The sequence below is a fragment of the Panthera tigris genome, chromosome E3 (assembly GCF_018350195.1).
Source record: "Panthera tigris isolate Pti1 chromosome E3, P.tigris_Pti1_mat1.1, whole genome shotgun sequence".
Taxonomy (NCBI): Eukaryota; Metazoa; Chordata; class Mammalia; order Carnivora; family Felidae; genus Panthera; species Panthera tigris.
The window spans coordinates 28,669,056-28,688,983 of record NC_056675.1 but is presented as its reverse complement, the minus strand read 5'-3'; the positions used below and the strand labels follow the sequence as shown (position 1 = coordinate 28,688,983).

The window sequence follows — 19,928 nt, the reverse complement described above, 5'->3', positions numbered from 1 at the left end:
TTCTCTCTCTCTCTCAAAAATAAATAAACATTAAAAAAAATCAGCCCTTAATTTTATACTCAATGTAAGAATTGGCATCTAGTTCCAATTATAGCCAAATTCCTACCGTATGCAGATAAAATAAATTTACAATTTGCAATGTCATTGCCCCAGCCCAGTCAAAACGTCTCCCCCCCCCCCCCCCCCGACCCCTTCCAGTGAAACTTTGGTCCCTGTTTTAAGTGACCTTTTTTTTCTGGAATCAGTTATTTTCAGACACTCAAAACTCCCTTCATTTCAAGACTTTCAGCTCAGTTACCACACGAAAGGCTGCATACCAAAGGTTAATGGTGGTGACCTCTGGGTGAAAGGATTATGGGTGCTGGTATATGTTTTTATTTTTTCTAGAATGAACATAAAATATTAAAGGTTTTTTTTTTTTTTTAACTTACACACATGTATTTTAAGAGCACTGTGGGAGTGCTTACCTGTGACTTTCCCTTCCCCTTCGCTAATGGAATTTCATTTCATTCCAGTATTCAGAAAAAAAAATGGGCTTGTGGGAGCTCCCTCAGCTCCAGGAAAGAGCCAGGAATAGTCTGAACCAATTATGAAGGTCCCGGTCCTGTTTGCCAACCCTGGGTTTAGAGGTCGGCATGTGACCAAGTTTTAATTAATGAGACATAAGGGGATGCCTGCTCAGGAATTCCTGGAAAAGATTTTTCTCCCGGGTAAAAAAAAGAGACATGGAAAAAAGAACCTAGCCTTCCACTTCCTTCATGCGTTCTGCTATCATCACATGAAGACATGATATCTGGAGCTATGGCTGCCATCTTGTAACCATGAGGGAGAAGCCAAGAAAATCCCAGAGGGGTCTGTTTTTGAGCTGCTGGATTAACTAACCCTGAAATCGTCCACCTGTTCTCTTCTTGTTACGTGAGATAATAAACTCCTATTGTTTAAGCCGCTTTAATTGGTTGCTACGTGGGGGTTTTTTGCAACCCAAAGCACCCCTAAACGCCATGAATGCTGCAACTTTGTGATGTTCAACTTCCTTAAAAAGGTATGTGAATCGTCACTGTTAACTTTTCCATCAAGGGAGACCACAAAGAAATGTTTTTGTTTGTTTGTTTGTTTTTCTAAACAAGGACACGTATCTAACTCCAGGAACCATCGCGTCACAACCCGAGATTACATGTCCATGTAGCCATCTTTGCAAGGCTCCCTCTGCTGGTTGTTGAAGGTAATGGCAGCCCCAGGTCTGCAGTGGTCCAGCTTGGGTCATACTTGTAGGGTTTGACCTGCTCTGTCAGTAACTTGGGGGCACTTCTACCTGAGACCCTCTAGCTTGAGGGGTGTCTCCAAGGCACACCTGGATCCCTGTCCTCAGGAACTTCCAGAACGGAGTTCTCCATTCCTGACTCACAACACTCTTGGAGGTAGCTATCCCAGAGGTTGACAAGTCAGACCCAAGGGCCGGGCAGTGAACACAAATGAGTGCCCCCAGTCCTGGGAAACTCATGCCCTCTCTAAACGGATGGTTGACATGTGGGAACACAGGCCCAGTGTTGGCAGATGTTCCGATATTTTCACAAGAACCTAAGTCGGTTGTGTCTGACTTCAGCTCAGGTCACGATCTCACGGTTCATGAGTTCGAGCCTTGCGTCGGGCTCTGTGCTGACAGCTCAGAGCCTGCAGCCTGTATCCAGTTCTGTGTCTCTCTCTCTCTCTGCCCCTTCCCTGCTTGTAACTCTCTCTCTCTCAAAAAAAACATAAAATAAATAAAATAAACATTTAAAAAAAAGTTGACAACTACTTCAAGTATCCTGAAAACTCTGTGTGGACCAAACCAAAGTTATCTGAAGGCTGGATACAGCCCATTAGCTGCTGATTCACAACCTCAGGACTATTTGCACCTCATAGTCATGTAGCAATTATATACAGCTTTAGGACTGGCAAAGCCCTTTTCTGCTGCCCTCTCCCAAGCGTAAGGAGACAGGAGAACTCCTGTATCTCAAGACCAGATCCATTTATAAGATGAAAAATCCTCTCACCCCTCCCCAAAGATCAACGGCACTGGGATGGGTGCTGTTCTTTTTACGATGCCCCCAAAACACCCGAGGAGGAAAGCAAGGGCTCGACCCTGCTGAGGCAAAGGGATTTGTTGAAAGAAGACCAAGGTTGTCCAACAGGTAAAGCTCACAACTTGGAGATGCCCCAGTTTCATTTTCTTGCCTTATTACACTGGCTAGGACCTCTAGTACATATGATGTTGAACAAGGGTGGTAAGAGGAGACACCCTTACCTTGTTACTCGTCTTAGGGGGCAAGGATTCAACCTGTCACTATCACTATCAAATCTGATGTTATAGATTTTTTGGACATTCCTTATACCAGGTTGATGAAAGTCCCTCCTTTTCCTAGTTTGCTGAGATACTTTCTCATGAACAGATACTAAGTTTTGTCAAATGCTTTTTTCTGCACCTCTGGATTGGTGGTATGGTTTTTCTTCTTTAGACTGTCATATTGACTGATTTTTGAAGAGTGAACGAGCCTTGCATTCCTGGAGTAAGCCCTCCTGGGTCATGGCCTGGGTTCCCAAGCACTTTGAGAAACTCGTTTGCCTCTGTTGGAAAGTGTAGGTGGTAACACCGACCCTATCCCATACATGGTGAAGATTTAAAAAAAAAGAGAATGTGTGTGTTCCTGTTAAAGGAGGTCTGTGCCTTGACCCAAAGTGCTATTCAAATAGAGGCTAAGAAGAGGCCCCACAACTGCAAATGTTTGTTTTCCAAGCTTCTGGCATACCCAGCCCTGCATGAAGCACAGTAGATGCAGTCCATGACCCATGAAGCACAACAAAGTGATTTTAGATGCCACTCAGATTATGATTTTAATTTTAATAGTCACAGGGGCGCCTGGGTGGCTCAGTCAGTTAAAAGTCTGACTGTCGATTTCAGCTCAGGTCGTGGGATTTCATCCCAGGGTCGTGGGATTGAGCCCCACATCGGGCTCCGTGCTGAGCACGGAGACTGCTTACGATTCTTTCTTTTTCCCTCTGCCCCTCTCCCCCACTCATGCTCTCTCACTCTAAAATTTAAAATACTACTAATAATAATTTTAATAGTTATATATTATTTTCCATGTGCATGCAAAAAAAACGTATATAGTTGCAATGTCTAACATCCGGTTTTATGCACGATGATGAGAATAGTTTATGCTTAGTTATTGAGTTATTTATTTACTTATTTAGTTTTAATTTATTTAGAGAGCACAAGCAGGCGAGGGGCATAGAGAGAGGGAGAGAGGGAGAATCCCGAGAAGGCTCCCCACTGGCAGTGTGGAACCCGACTTGGGCTCAAACTCATAAACTGTGAACTCATGACCTGGGCTGAAATCAAGAGTCAGGCGCTTAACCATCTGAGCCACCCAGGCGCTCCTTCACTTAGTGAGCTTTGGCTAAGTACCAGGCTCTGTTCTAAGCCCTGCATGTTCAATAGTTCACTTAATCTTCACATCAGCCTATGAGATAGGTCACAGTTACTGTCATTGGCTTTTGCAGATGAGGAACCAGAGGCACAGAGAGGTTAAGTAGCTTGCTCAAGGTCACACAGCTAGTGAGTGGCAGAGCCGGGATTTAGACACAGGCGCCCCTATTCTAGAATCTATGCTCTTAACTAAATCTTGTTCAATCGGAACTAGATTGTGAGAAAGGGAGCTTATGAGAAAAATATGAATATATGGACATAATTTTTATGAAGTCTAACAAGAGCCAAAACTGAAGGTGACAGAAGTCACAGTAACAGTTACCTTGGGGAGGGGGGGGGTTATAAAGGAGGTAGTGACTAGGTCGAGGCATGAGGGAACTTTCTGGAAATCTTTCACATCTTGGTCTGAGTGGTGGTTATAGGACCGCAGACCTATGCAAAAATCAATTTTAGGCTGGACACGACATCTGGCCACCCCCTGCTGTCTGTGTATTTCGCCTCAGTTAAAAGTTAAGAATAGTAATAATAATGAGGCATCAACATGGAGGTAATAAGCAACGGCCTTCAGACTGGAAACGCCTGCATTAAAATCTCCACAAGCTGCGAGACGGACCCTATCACTCCCTTTTTACAGATGGAGAAACTGAGGCTGGAGAGGCGAAGACCTCTCACACCACCCCCCGGGACTCCAGCCTCGGCTGGCTCCAAGTGCAGGGCAGGCTGGCTCAGCCCCAGGGCTGGCAGTCACCCGCTTCCTTCGGAGGTGAGGGCACCACGCGGTCCGCACCCTGACGGCCCCGCAGGGCCGGGGGGCAGCGGAGGGGCCGGGCGCCCCAGCGGCCCATGCCCGTATTTGCCCAAGCTGCCTGCTCTCTCTCGCCCTCCCAGCCGAGCGCCCAGATGCTCAGCTGCCTTCTTTCCCTTTTTCAGTCACAAGGCTCCAGGGGCCCAGCGCCTGCCCGCCAAGCTCCGCATTCTTGGCGAGGATGCAGGCGGGCGGGCCCGGAGGGGAGGAGCTCCGTCCCCGTTCCCGTCCCGGTCCCCGTCCCCCGCTCACCTTGCAGCATGCTCCGGTAGGCCGTGTCGGCGATGGCGTAGATGTGGGGTGGCATCTCGTGTCTCTTCTTGCCCTTGTACATGTCCACGATCTTCTCCGAGTAGATGGGCAGCTGCTTGTAGGGGTTGACCACCACGCAGAAGAGGCCGGAGTACGTCTGCGGACAGAGAACCCGAGTTGACTTCCAGAACACGGCCGCCCAGCCCGCAGGTCCGGGAGCAGCGACAGCCGTCACCGCCTGCGTTCGAACACTTACCGAGCACTCTGTGTGCATTTTCTCCCCGCATCCTCACAGCAAAACTGTTGGATGCGTTCGTCTTGCCGTTTTAGAGATGGGGAAACTGAGGCTTAGAGTCCTCCCGGGAACCCCTTGACATCCCTGTTAAGGACAGGGATGGGGGAAGAGGACCAAGGGGCAAGACTGGCTTTCTGGACCACCCGCGTTCTGTTTTATAGCTGCGTGCTTTCCAATCGTCCAGGTTCAGACCTCCCAGAGACTCACGGGCTCGGACCACAGCCACCAACTGTTGGGCACCTACTGTATGCTGTATACACTGAGCTCTAAGCCCTTCACGGGCATCTCTCTATTTAGCTTCCCATCTACCCTGTGACAGTCGCATGGTGATTTCCCTGCCGCCCATACGGCAGATGAAGAAACAGGGTTGGGGAGGTTGTCACACACACACAACCGGCCAGAAATTTGCACCTAGAGACCACGACGCCTCCTCCCCAGATCTCATGCTCTGCACAGTAAACAAGGTACTCCCTCATCTGTAGAAAAAAAAAAAAAAAAAACAGGGACAAACACAGCTGTCCTTAAAAAGCATTGGTACTGGGGCACCTGGGTGGCTCAGTGGGTCAAGCATCTGACTCTTGGTTTCGGGTCAGGTCATGATCTCACAGGTTTGTGGGTTCGAGACCCATGGCAGATTCCACACTGCCCCCTCTCTCTCTGTCTCTGCCTCTCTCTCTCTCTCTCTCTCTCTCTTCCCCCACCCCTCAAAATAAATAAACTTAAAAAAATTTTATATAAAGATTGGTACTGACACAAGGTACAGCATGGGCGGACCCTGAAAATGGTATGCTCACTATGAAAGACACAAAGGTCACATAGCGTATGATTCCATTTATATGAAATGGCCAGGACAGGCAAATCCATAGAGACAGAAACAGAAACCTGGTTTCCAAGGACTGCGAAGGGCGGGGGGCAGGCCGGGGGGGGGGTGGGGGGGGTGGGGAGGGCAGTGACTGCTCATGGGTGTGGGGTTATAAAAACGTTCCGAAAAGAGACAGGGGTGATAACTGCACAACACAGCAAATGTGCTGAAGGCCACTGAATTGTACCCTTGAAACTGGATCCGGTGGTGAATTGTATGTTACATGGGTTTTACCACAATTAAAACAAAATCGTCATCCTGCCCTACCAAGGGCACAGGAGCATCTGGAAATAATCAGAACAGGGAAAGGGGGTGGAGGCACCCCGCAAACCCCACCACGCGCACACACGGGAGGCACCATCATCGCTATGGCTGTTCTTTACCGGACATCAGATTGCCCCCTGGGCTGAGGTCACAGCTCAGGGCACAGGTTCCGACCTGCCCCACAGGAACTGCCTTTCCCGAAAGATACCATCAGGGCCGCCTGGGGCTCCAACACCCCCCAAGCACGTCCTCCCTCCAATTCCCCCTAGAAGGGACTCAAGGAAGAGCCAATGGTCCACCTCTGGGCGACCCTCAGGGCAAAGCCAACACCAGAGAGGTTAAGCAACTTGACCAAAGTCACAAAGTGAGACCCTGACAGCACTAAGCCCACCTTGGCCAACTCCCAGGCCTGAGAGCCGCCCGTGAGGCTACCCGACCCCTGCCCATCCTATAGAAAGAGAAACAACACATCATTCGTTCATTCACTTGCTTGTTCATTCAGTGTGTGCGTCCTAGACACTGTGCAAGGCTCTGGGGTTAAAGAAGGCAAAGAACACAAGGTCCTGCCCTCAAAGAGACTTCAGCCCTGGCTACAGCTGATCGGAGGAGGGTCTCTCCAGCGCTCAGTCTGCTAAGGGACAATGGTATGCAATGGTCCCACATAGAGAGGTGGACAGTGTTCTTCAAAAGGTACAAGACTGGTGGGGGAAGGAGGGAATAATCTCTCAGGTTCTCACCATTGCCCTAAAAAGGCAGGCATGAGGTCGCACAGGCCTGTCGAAACATCCATCAGCCATTTATTGAGCACCTACTATGTACAGGTCTGTACTAGACAGGTCTCCACCATGCTGGAGAGAAATAAATCAGAAGAACCCACAGATCAGAGCAGGGACAAGGACATTGAACAATAACATCCAAAGAACCGGGATGGAGCCCAGGGGATTAGGGAAGCAAGGAAGTCAGGGCCCTAACCCACCCTGGGGGCGGTCAGAGAAACCTCCAGTGAGGAGGTCTCAAGAGACAAGAAGGGCTTATCCTGCTCAGGAGGTAGCAAAGGCACAGAAGGCAGCAGGGCGAGTGTGTGGGTGCAGCCTGCAAACAGTGCGGTATTTCTGGAGCATCGAGGAGGGGACAAGCCAGGCTGAGGGGTGAGGCTCCTGCAGAGGCGGGCAGGGGCCAGACCGCACAGAGACGGACGAGTCCACCATCAGCCCGACTCCCCACTCCCCGATCTGATCTTCCAGGCCCCTCCCACCAGAGCAAGTGCCCTGAGGGCGGGACCACCCTCTTCCTCTGCTTCAGTTCAGGCCTGGGCCTTGACATACAGTAGGTGCTCACTAAATGCTTGCTCAATAAATGACTGAGGGGTAAGCTGATTACAAATCTGTCCTGGAGCAGGGACCTCCCTATGTCTTCATCTCTGTGACCCGGGGCTTTGCACCGGGCCGGGACACAGTAGGTGCTGGGGAGATGTTTGCTGAGCTGGTGGCACAGTTGTTCCAGAACAGGGGCTTTGTGTCCCCCACTCATCTGTGTCCCGGTCCCCAGTGCGAAGCCTCCCATAAACTAAGTGCCCAGTCAACGATCACTTGTTTGAATGAACGTCAGCCAAGTCCTACCTCTCCTTCAGGTCTGAATGCCACCTCCAGATCCTTCTGGGCTGTGCCCAGTGCCAACCACAATGCTCATTTATAGCCCAAACCACACCCTCGCCCAGCCCTTGAGCTGGAGGCAGTAAAGGTCAATGGCTAAGGATACAGAATTGAGTACTGAGGACTTGGTTTGAACCCTCATTTTGCTACTTCCTGGCTGTGTGACCCTGGGAAAGTCTCTTAACCTCTCTGAGCCTACTAACCTCAACTACAAGATGACGGTATGTAAGAGATCCTTCAAAGGCTTGCTGTGAGAGTGTGCTCGTGAAGCATTTAACAGAGTGCCTGGTACACAGTAGGTGCTCAATAAACATTAGTGACCATACCATGCTGCCTTGATTTCATGATGACAAAACCCTTGTCAGTCTGGAAGCTTCACAGGTGCTGCTTCTGTACCTCGAGTATGTTCCCCACCCCCCTCAATCTTCCCAGAGCCATTTCCATCTCCTCTTCCAGGGCTCATCCTAAATGTCACCTTCTGGACCACAAGCTGCACATCACAGTTTCTCCAGCACCCAGCGTAGGGCTGTATACAAGGCAGACCCCAGTCAATAGTTGCTGAAGGCAATGAATAAAAGAAAGAATGTGTGGCTCTCCCAAATCCATCACCAGCTTCTGAAAAACTGTCCCTTTCCCCCTGTTTGCCTGGGACACCTCCTGGTGCTAAGCACCCAGCAAGCACTTAACCAGAGCTTCCAGGCAGATCTGAATCTCTGTTCAGCTCAGCAAATCTTTCCAGGGCACGACGACCCGAGGGGAAGGGCTGAGCAGGCATGCCCCCGGCAGGGTGGTCGGGCTGCAGAATCTGGAGGTTTGATCGACAGTGTTCAGCCTCCGTTGCCTTCACCAGACCCGCCCGGCTCACCGGCTGGTGGCGATATTTCTGCCTCCTCACTGTCCCCAAGGTCCTCTCCAGCTGGTCAAGTTCAGAGGTTTCAATAGCCCCGCCTCCTGTGTCCCGGCCAGCATTTCAGGGCCCCATGCCACCAGCAGGTCCCAGCCACAGGCCCAGGGTTTCCCTCTTGTGACCGTATTAGGAAGTGACTCCAGTTTTTCCCTGACACTTTATATGGTCAGCCACAGAGCTCTGAGCAGGAGTCTGCTCCCACAGCCTGCGGCAGAAACAAGCACCAACGGAGAAAAGTGGAAAGAACACAGGCTTTGAGCCGCAAGGGCCAGGGGAGAACCTCAGCTCTGCCCTCATTCATCACCTGTGTGACTCATGGGAGTGGCCGAACCCCTGAGTCTCTTCTTCCCCATCTTCTTCCCTGTCTATAAAAAGATGGAGACCCGTACCTTCTTTGCCAGACAGAAGATCAGACAGACACGGTCCACCAGGAATGCAATTTCCTGCAGCCTTGATTTGAATGGGAAGAGAGACTAAAAACAACCTAAATATCCATCATCAGGGGGCTAGCTTCCTAATTATGGCATGCTGCCATTAAAAAGAGTATATTTAGGGGCACCTGGACGGCTCGGTTGGTTAAGCGTCTGACTCTTGATCTCGGCTCAGGTCATGATCTTAGGGTTCGTGGGATCGAGCCCCGCTCTGAGTGCAGAGCCTGCTTGGGGTTCTCTCCCTTTCTCTCTCTGCCTTTCCCCCACTCACGCTCTCTCTCTCTAAATAAATGAGTAAACATTAAAAAAGAGTGTGTTTGTACATATACATGAATGTACACCAAACCAAATACACATGCATCTGCCTGTATATGTATAAAGTATTTCTGGAAGCCTATGAAAGAAACACCAGAGCAGTTCCTGTACAGAAGGGAATCAGAAGGAATGGGGGTGAAAGGCAAAATTCCTGATATGCTGATATACTATTTCCTATCTGTATGTGTTACCTATTCAAACCAATGTTTTAAATTCAACTAGATAGTTACAAACAAACACAAGAAAAAGCCATAAGATGTCATGTATGCTTCTTATTTTTAAATATTCTCTTGAGGTCTTTGCATGGATAGCCTCACGTTACTAGGAAGGTTTGAGGCCATGTCAATTAGAAAGATCTGAAGAGTGAGTTCACAGGGCTCAGCAGAGGGTAGGCTCCAGCTGTGTTTTCTTTCTACCTTCTAAGACTCGGTGCAGTCATGTATCTTTGTCCCACCCTCCAGGACTCTCTGGCACTCAAGAGGCCGCTGCTCATCATCTGCTCTCAGCATCCCTGGGTGGGTACTCCTTCAGGTCACTGAGCCAAGTGTCCAAAAAGAAAACATCATCCCCTGCTTGACTTTGGAAGGAAGGCCTTTCCTTACCCCCTGGTCTTCCTCGAACAGTGACGTAAGAACGAGGAAAATATCCTTTGGGGTTCACAAGTCGGGAATTTGGGCTTGGAAACCCAATCAATCGGAGAGGCCATCCACCTTCGCTCTGGATCAGGTTCCTAACCCCAGGGGCTTGAAACAGGGGTGTAAAGTCCTGCTGTTTACAGGGACCAAGCACGTCAGATGGGACTAAAGTAAGCCAGGTAGGAGGAGAACAATAGGTAGGTGATTAACGACCAACAGTTCTCAGCCTCAGGGTCTGGGAGACAACAGGGAGCAGTGAGGCTTATGCAAAAACAAGGCCCACAGCCCACCTAACAGGATGGCCCAGGGGCTGCTTTTTAAAGCAATGCCAGCAACTGAGATTTTCTTTTTCTTTTTTTTTGGGGGGGGGGGCAGTTGGAGAGGAAGGGGGAGAGTGTATCAAATTAACTCCTCCATTTTTAAAAAATTACTCACTCTGGGCCAAAGGCTTACAACCTAGTAGATGCTCAAGAAATCCTAAGTGAAAAGTTAGACTTCTTCCTTCTGTGCACGTAAAGCTTGTCGAGCTCAAAGTTAATGGTGCCCATGGCATCATCCCCACATGCCCCAGCCCACAGCCATCACCTCCTGCTCAAGCCTCCAGATATCCTACAGCCCCTTACCATCCAGGGGTCGTCACTCTGGCCCTGGAGGCAGCCAGACCTTGCCTGAGTCCCAGCAACAGGACCAAGCCCGCCTGAGCCTCAGTATCTTGGTCTCTGAAATGCGGTAAGAGCCTCCGTCTCCCAGGATCATTGGAAGGAATAAATGAGTAGCGTTGAGAAGCACTGCTCCCAGGACCGGCCTTCCCGGCTTCAAGACCCAGCTGTTTCTTATCAAGTTATTTAACTTTTCTAAAACCCAGTTTCTTTCTTTTTTTTTTTTTCAATGCATTCATTTATTTTTAGAGAGAGGGGGAGAGAGTGGGTGAAGGGCAGACAGAGAAGAAGAGAGAGAATCCCAAGCAGGCTCTATGCTGGCAGGGCAGAGCCCAATGTGGGGGTCGATCCCAGGACCCTGGGATCATGACCCAAACTAAGATCAAGACACTTAACCGACTGAGACACCCAGGCCCCCACCAGTTTCTTTAGCCGCACCCCCCAACACACCCCACCTCTGACAACCCCCCTTCCTCAGTGATTCTGAGCGTGACTATCTTCGATGCCTCAGGTAAGTGACATCCTGATTGTTCGTCCTTCTGTGACTGGCTTAGTTCACTCAGTATAATGTTCCCTAGGTTCGTCCTTGTTATCACATATGATAGGATTTCCTTAAGGCTGAATCATAGTCTGTTGTACGGATACAGCACATTTTCTTAATCCATCCATCGTGTTAGAAACTATCTCCTGCATCTTCCTTGAGCTCAAGTGTGTCTAATCTTCCTCCTCTTAATTACCAAGCGGCTCGGGGCACAGGCTGAGCCGTTTAACCCCCGGAATCGCACAGCGATGCAAACAGAACACCCAAGAGCCCACACATCCCCCAGCTGGGCAGGCCAGCCGAGTGTGACACAGGTCCCTCCCTTCCCAGGCAAGTCAGGTCAGGTCTCTGCCTCGGACAGGTCATGCGCAGAGTGGGAGGTGACCTATGCTGTCACCAGTGGGGTCAAGGACACAACACGCTGGGAAGGACTTGGGATGGGACCCAGGACAGGCAAAGCCCACACTTTACTGATCTTCCTGTGCCTGAAACCCTGGTCTCATCCTCCATATACTAAAAATAGAGCCAACTGCTGAGTGGTTGCGCTGCTGAGCTCCGGGCAGAGGGAACCCAACGCCCAGAAGGGCAGGTGAGGGTGGGCGAGGACTCGGAATCACCCCCCACCCCGCCCTGCCGTGTGCCAGGATCAGAACCTGCACAAAGATGGCAAGAACCTGCATCAAAAGGCTCATGAACTAGGACCCAGTGGCTTCTATGGACTCTTCTAGAACCAAGAGGACAGCAGTCTTGATTTGAGGTGTACTTTGCAGAACGGAGGGGAAAGTTCTCTTCATTACCAAGGGCAAAGCTGGACAGACGGATGGACGGGGACACACACACACACACACACACACACACACACACACACACACACACACACACACACACACACCGGACGCTCCAGCATCACCTGGGCTGTACCTCCCGCTGTCAGGTGCTTGGAGACTAACTGGCTGTGCCTCCCCTCCCCCGCTTCCTTCTTGATCTCCTCCATCACGGACAACCGGTCCAATTTAAGTGATTAAATTGAGCAGAAAGGAAGGAGACAGGAGTAGGCACGTGGTCACAAGGCCGGGAGGCTTTGCGTCTAATCTGTGCAGGGAAGCATAGCAGCAATTTAAAAAAAAAAAAATGAATCAAAGCTTCCATCTGTTTGTCAGATTAGATATTCTGGGTCTTGGGACCTTCAGGAGGCCTTCATTTCTTCCTGGTTTCTATTTTGGGCTCAAACGCTGGGTCAGAGGACAGGAGGGGAGATTTACACACAGGCCTGTCCTTGACCTCCCCCCGGGAGAGAACACATCTTCGGTGGGAGACCTGGGAGAACTCCCACTTTACCCCAGCTCCCTGCAGGCTGGCCTCCTTAGAAACGTCCGTCCTGTGCTGACAGCTCCAGGTTGATGGTATTGCCATACAAGGAACAGCTTGGACTAAAGATACTTTCCCTGCTCAGGGCAGTTAAGGACAGGCTGTAGCTCTCTGAGCCTCAGCTTGCTCATCTGTAAAATGGGACAAGCATACTTTTCAGCGGATGGTCTGCTGCTTAAATGAGGTAAGACGTGTCAAGTTACACAACATGGGTTACCCTAGAGATTACATAGCCCCTAAGAGGGTATTTTGGGGGGTTATAATGGAAATGTGGGAATGCTCGGTCTTGACTCATGCAGAAGAAAGAGCGAGCCACTAACCTATGTGCACAGGCTCGTAAATAGGTAAACATGCCCCATAGTCACAGAGAAAGACCAAGAACATGGCAACATCTTATCAGTTTGTGATCTCTGGGCGAGGACTGGTTTCTGTGTCAGCTGTGCTTTTCAGAACTTTCTGAATCTCCTGCGATGAACGTGACTTAATTTCCTAATTAGGAAAAAAAGTCTGCAGAGCATTTTTATAGATGACAATGGGTTTTTTTTTTTGGTTTGGTTTGCTTTGGTAATTTTCACGCGGCAACATGTAAGGGACGGGGTCGGAGGGCACAATGATGAAGAGACTGTCTTTGCCAATTTGCAAATGATCCAAGAAACAAGACCCTAACAACGGCATAACCAGCAGTAACACCGAGCGTTGTGAGCGCTGACAATGTGCCCAGAGGCGTGACAAGTGCTTTCTTTTCAGCGTAACCCACTCCGCGAGGACGGTAGTCTTGTTGCGTTCATTTCATAGAGAAGGCAACGAAATGCCAGAGAAATGAAGTAACTCACCCAAGGGATCGGTGTGCCCTTTCCGAGAGGCAAAGAGACCGAGTCTAACCCAGAGGGCCCTCTGCCCAGCAGTTGAACACCAGGGGGCCACCGAGGTCCCTTTTGCTCCGGGGAGTCGGTCCAAACCCACAAGGAACCTGCACACCCCCTGAGTCACGTCGTCCCCCATCATCTATCCCAGGCTGCCCCACAGGACTTCCTGCAGGGACAGAAGTGTGCAATGCAATGCAGCAGCCACCAGCCTCAGGTGGTGGTCGAGCACTGGATATTGGCCAGTGCCACCAAAGAGATGCATTCCGACTTCTAAGGAACTTGCATCTAAATTTAGTTAGCCGCAGGTTGCCGATGGCTACCACCGTGGACAGGGCAGCTCTGGTCTGCACGGCCGACCCAGAGGAGTCCCGGGTCCAATCTAGGTATTCCCATTTGTGACAGGGAAGGCCTCCGCAGAACCTAGCCAGACGCCCAGGTCGCCTCCCGCCTGGCTGCCCAGGGGGTCCAGCCTTCCCAAGAGGTTTCGCGTACCTCGTCACCTCCAAGATGTCCCTTGGCACGTCGCATGTGGGGTCACGTGCCATCTCTGCACTTCCTTCACATGCGGGGGGGGGGGGGGAGTATTCCCATTTCACCTACAGGTAAACTGAGGCTTTGGTGAGTGGCAGCATTTTCTGGTGTCACCGAACTAAGTGGGGCGGGGCTGAGGTCTGGACCCAAGTCTGAACGATCCCACGTCACCATGGGGCCCCTCTCCAACAAAACTTTCCCCCTCCCAACCCGTAGGCCTGCATGAAGGGACTGGCTGCCCCAAGATACTCACGTAGATGAGCCCGGAGAAGTACCTCTCCCTCAGGTTGTGCAGCACAGAGGCCTCATTGAGGCACGTCAGCTCTGCCATGTCCTCCACCTTGGAGAATTTGGGCGGGTTCATCTTCTGGATGTCATCTTTGCCGACTGTCACCTTCTTGCCATTCTCCACCAGCTCCACGATCACCTCGTCCCCTTTCTCCTCCTTGATGCTGGCTGCCTCGAAGCCCTGCTTCTCCGAAGGGACCCAGACCAGCTTCTTGGCGGCCCAGTCGGCCTGGGCCACTGGGCTGTTGACGAAGTTTTTGTCCACAAAGAGGAACTTCTCATCATCACTGAGCTGGCCCTTCTGCGCCATGGTGCCTGGTTGGTCCCCTGTGGAATAAAGCGACAGCATCAGTATTGGGCCAGAACCGAGCCCCAAAGACGGTTGAAGCCCTTGCCTCGCATGCCTAGGAAACATTCCGCCAAGTAGGAGGATGTTCCCTGCGGTATGTTTATGTGGCCAAAGAATGGAAACAACTCAAAGTCCCTCATGAGAGGGTCTGCATCATTGCCTATTGTCAGCCATCATGGCACCGGATCCACAAACCACGTTATTTTCATGCGACAAGATACTACTATCCAGGGGTCTCGAAGCAAGAATTAGGTCTACATGCGTGGACATCCAAAGATGTCCACATCTTACTGTTCACTATAAAAATCAAAGAGAGGCGTTCTTCAAATAGTTAAGCCCAGAGATACCATAGGATCCAACAATTCCATTCCCAAGTGTAAACCCAAGAGGAAAGAAGATAGACATCCACACAAAACCTCGTAGCGAATGTTCACAGAAGCATTCCTCACAATGGCTAACACAGGAAGGAACCAAGGTGTCCGTGGACAGATAGAATGGATAAATAAAATGCGGTCTATCCATGCAGTGGAATATTATTCAGCCTGAAAAAGGACAGAAGTACTGATCCATGCCGCACCACGGAAGAATCTCAAAAAAATGACGCCAAGTCAAACAATCCAGTCGCAAGGTGTCACAGACTGTATGATGCCCTTTATATGAAATGTCCACAACAGGCAGATCCACAGAGATTCAAGTAGATTGGTGGTTGCCAGGGCCTGGGAGAGTGACAGCTAAGGGGTACAGGGCTTCTTTAGGGGTAATGGCAATGTTCTGGAATTTATTGTAGCTGCAGACGTACAGCTTTGTGAATATGCTAAAAGCCATTCAATTGTACCATTTAAATGAGTGAATTACATGGCACGAGAATTGTATCTCAGTAAAGCTTTTAAAAAAATGAAATAAAGGGGAGAGTGTAAACAGTAGGTATAATACCCCATTTTTATTTTAAAGTATTTAGAATACAAGGCACCTGGGTGGCTCAGTTCGTTAAACGTTCAACTTCAGCTCAGGTCATGATCTTACAGTTCATGGGTTCAAGTGGCACATTTGGCTCTCTCTCTCTCTCCTGTCAGCACAGAGCCTGCTTCATTCAGATCCTCTGTCTCCCTCTCCCTCTGCCCTTCCCCCTTTAAACTCTCGCTCTCTCGAAATAAACATTTAAGAAAAAAAATAAAATATTTAGAATAATACAGGCAAAAAAAATGGAGAAATATGCACTTGAGTATAAGTGTGAGGGGCCTTTCACTTTCTTTTTTAAATGTTTATTTTTGAGAGAGAAAGAGAGAGCGCACAAGTTGGGGAGAGGTAGAGAGAGAGGGACAGACCATCTGAGCGGGCTCTGTGCTGACAGCTGAGAGCCAGATGTGGGACTCAAACTCACAAACCGCGAGATCATGACCTGAGCTGAAGTCGGATGCTCAACCGACTGAGCCACCCAAGCACCCCTGGGATTTTCACTCTCTATCATTTTTTCCCAGTTTTTTCCATCGTGGTAAAATATACGTAGCACAAAATTTGCTATCGACCATTTTTAAGGGTCATTGCAGTTCAGCGGCATGAAGTGCATTCATACTGGGGTGTAACCGTCACCCCCATCCACCTTGAGAACTTTTTACATCGTGCAGAACTGCAACCCTGTCCCCAGGAAACACTAACTCCCCACTCCCCTCCCCTGGCCCCCGGCAACCGGCATTCTACTTCCCGTCTCTAGGACTCTGCCTGCCCTAAGTTCCTCGTACAAGTGGTGTTTGTCTTTTGGTGACTGGCCTCAGCATCATGTCCTCAGAGTTCATCTAGGCTGGCAAATGTGTCAGAATTCCCTTCCTCTTCAAGGCGGAATACTATTCCGCAGGATGTATACACCCTATTTGGCTCCTCCATTGGTTTGTTGATAGGCTCCTGACTGGCCTCCATGTTTTAGCTATTGTGAATAATGCTACTATGAACATGGGTATACTTTTAATTATGTATTTTTACTGTCTTTGTAGCTTTTTAATTTTTCAAAGTGTTTACTTTTGAGGGAGAAACAGAGAGTGAGCGGGGGAGGAGGAGAGAGAAAGGGAGACACAGAACCCGAAGCGGGCTCCAGGCTCCGAGCCATCAGCACAGAGCCCGACGCAGGGCTCGAACTCCTGAACCATGAGATCATGACCTGAGCTGAAGTTGGACGCTCCACCGACTGGGCCACCCAGGCACCCCTACCGTATTTGGGGTTCCCTAATTTTTTGTTAAACTTATGATCAACAAAAATCGGGTTTGTTTGTTGTTTGTTTGTTTGTTTTTTACAAAAAGCTTCCAACGGCCACTACACATGAGAAAAAGGTGCTTGACCTTGCCAGTAAAGGAAGAATCTGAAAGCAGTGAGATGTTGACTTTCTCCTATCAGCTTGGCTGAGATGAAAACTGTCAGTAATTCCCGGTGTTGTCAGGCGTTGGAGGGGCTGGGCCTCTGCACAGGCCACCCTATGGATGGAAAAACCTTAACATCTCTGCAAACCCTTTCACGTGCAATTCCATTGCTAGGAGTTCAGCCTAAGGCAATAGACAAGGGCTAAGAGACACACAAGGATGTGGCTTGCGTTTATGCCAAAATTTCACCCTTTTCTTTTAACCTATTCATCCAAGGGCCACTTCCATGCCATAAAATTCTCTCGTTGTAAACGTACAATTCAATGACTTCTAGCAAATTTACAGACTTGTGCATCTATCACTACAATGAAATTTGGAACATTCCCATCACCCCAAAAAAGGCATCCCTTGTGCTGGTCTGCCCACATTCCCCGTTTCCATCCCCAGTCCCTGGCACCCACTCATCTACTCTCTGTCTCTAGGGCTTTGTCTTTCCTACACATTTCCTATCAATGGAATCATACAATAGGTGACCACTGATTGTGCAAAGATATTCATGATGCATGTCCAAGTTAAAATTATGTACAGGGGCACCTGGGTGGCTCAGTTGGTTAAGCGTCCAACTCTTGATTTCGGCTCAGGTCATGATCTCTCGGCTGGGAGAATGAGCCCCACGTCGGGGCTCTGTGCTGAGCACAAAGTGTGGAGCCTACTTGGAATTCTCTCTCTCCTTCTCTCTCTCTCTCTCTCTCTGCCTCTCACCTCCTCCCACGCTCACGCACACACGCTCTCTCTCAAAATAAACATCGAAAGATGTTTTAACAATTATGTATAAATAGAAAAACAGACAAACCTCAAAAGCATTACACAGAGCCAAAGAAGCCAGACCCAAAAGTCTCAATGACTTCACTGACCTACAAGTCAAGAAACGGCAAAACCACTACAGCAGAAAGCAGATCAGTAGTTAGCTGCCAGCACAGGGAGGGGAATGGGCTGCCAAGAGGCACAAAGGAACTTTCGGAGGAGGGAAGAACATTTTCTATATTCTGATCATGGTGGTGATTACACATCGGTACGTATTTCTCAAAACTCACTGGGCTGTATGTACACTTAAAAGCCAGTGAATTTTTTAAAAAATGGTGAGTTTTACTGTATGTAGAATATATCGTAATAAAGCTGATTGAAATATTTATAATAATAAATATATTTATAATTATGTGTGTGTGTGTGTGTGTGTGTATACATATTTAAAAGTCTACAACACTGAGCCTGGCTGGCTCAGTTGGTGGAGCTTGCGACCCTTGATCTCAGGGCTATGAGTTTGAGCCCCACACTGGGTGTAGAGATTACTTTAAAAAAATAGTCTGGAACACTATAGGGGCACGTGGGTGGCTCAGGTAGTTAAACGCCCAGCTTCAGCTCAGGTCACGATCTCACAGTTTGTGAGTTCGAGCTCCGTGTCGGGCTCTGTGCTGACAGTTCAGAGCCTGGAGCCTAATTCAGATTCTGTGTCTCCCTCTCTCTCTGTCCCTCCCTTGTTTGTGTTCTCTCTCTCGCTCTCTCAAAAATAAATAAATAAATAACATTAAAAAATAAATATAAAAATAAAATTCTAGAACACTGGGACGCCTGGCTGGCTCAGTTGGTGGAGCGTGCGACCCTTGATCTCAGTGTTGTGAGTTCGAGCCCCACGTTGGGTGTAGAGATTACTGAAAAAATTAGTCTAGAATATTGTATGCTAAAATATTAAACTATGGTTCTATCTGGTCCAATATGGCAGAGTTTGAACATCAGTAAGAAAAGTAAAGCTAAGAATGGAGAGATGAATACGTTTAAACCCATGAGGCATGATGATTAAAATAAATGTTAAAGGCCAGCCAGGTAAGATGCTGGGGAACCAAGACGTTATTTTGCAAACTGGTAACGAATGGGGGCAGGGAGGGAAGCAAAACCTTGATTCTGACTTCCCTTAGTTCCTCGAAATCACTAAGTAATTGACAAAGAAAAGTCTGTATGTACAACTCCAAGTCAGTGACCGTCGTCTCCACATGAGGAGCCCATTCTTCCTCCCACCGTCTGGATGTGTCCACGAGGCAGGTGCTGAGGCAACAGACCCTTAATGTTCTGTCTAGCAGCCCGTTCCAGACCATTCCTGCAGGAGCTGCCCCTGCCCTAGTAACATTTGCTGCCAGCCAGCTCCTCCCACCTGCCCCAGTGGTCTTCCCCCACCCACTGCTGCTGTGCCTCCAGGAACTAAGACATAGGCTGAGTTAGGATGTATGGCCACCAGGACATACTGTGTGGTTGACGCCCTACTTTAGCAGAGAAGAATTCACAGCTCCTGTGAGTTCACCAAAATAACCCCCACATCTCACTAATGGGCAGCCAACTCCTGAGACACAGACTACAAGGCAGGAAAGGACAGGCAAGTACTCCGACCGCCCCTCTTCTCCTTCAGGGGCGAAAATAACAATGATAAGAAACTGATAAGCTCAGAGGGGGTGGTTACTTTTCCCCTGAGTCATGATCTAGTAGCTTATTTTTAACAAGATGGAGAAATGAGCAAATTATTCCCCAAATCTGAATAATCACTTCATCATTCAAAAGGAGTGAAATGAAGAATTGCAGACAGACACATGGCCCTGGGTTTAACAATCACATTACCTGCATTTTTAAATTCTTACGGGTTTTGCTTAGGACATCATCCCAAGAGCATCCCACTCCCCCCACCAAAACCTCACTTTAAACTGACGTTAAAAAAATACTCCCGTCTAGGGCACCTGGGTGGCTCAGTCATCAAGCGTCTGACTTCGGCTCGGGTCATGATCTCACAGTTCATGAGTTCGAGTCCCACGTCTTGAGCTCAAGCTCAAGCCTGGCTTCTCTCTCTCTTTCTGCCTCTCTCTCTCCCTCTGCCCCTCTTGGGATGCTCTCTCTCTCTCTCTCTCTGCCCCTCTCTCACTTGCACCCACGGATTGGCATTTTTAACAAGTTCCTGGGTGATGATGAGGAATGTGGGTCTGGGGTCTATACTTTCAGACCCACGGTGTAAGATGAAAAGTGGATAGAGCACTTTATCATGGATACATCAGG

The 19,928-nt window shown here is 49.2% G+C and overlaps 1 protein-coding gene across 4 annotated transcripts in view; it reads right to left on the bottom strand.

The window, feature by feature from the left end:
- Nucleotides 1–19,928, bottom strand: part of MYH11 (myosin heavy chain 11) — a 123,778-nt gene that overhangs the window by 92,804 nt on the left and 11,046 nt on the right. For all 4 annotated transcript variants that reach the window (XM_042972375.1, XM_042972376.1, XM_042972377.1 and 1 more), the window contains exons 2-3: nucleotides 14,103–14,464; nucleotides 4,524–4,680 (exon numbers count right to left, since the gene is read on the bottom strand). In XM_042972375.1, the coding sequence (XP_042828309.1) occupies nucleotides 4,524–4,680; nucleotides 14,103–14,447 (502 nt within the window). In that variant the 5' untranslated portion in view covers nucleotides 14,448–14,464. The remainder of the gene's footprint in view (nucleotides 1–4,523; nucleotides 4,681–14,102; nucleotides 14,465–19,928) is intronic.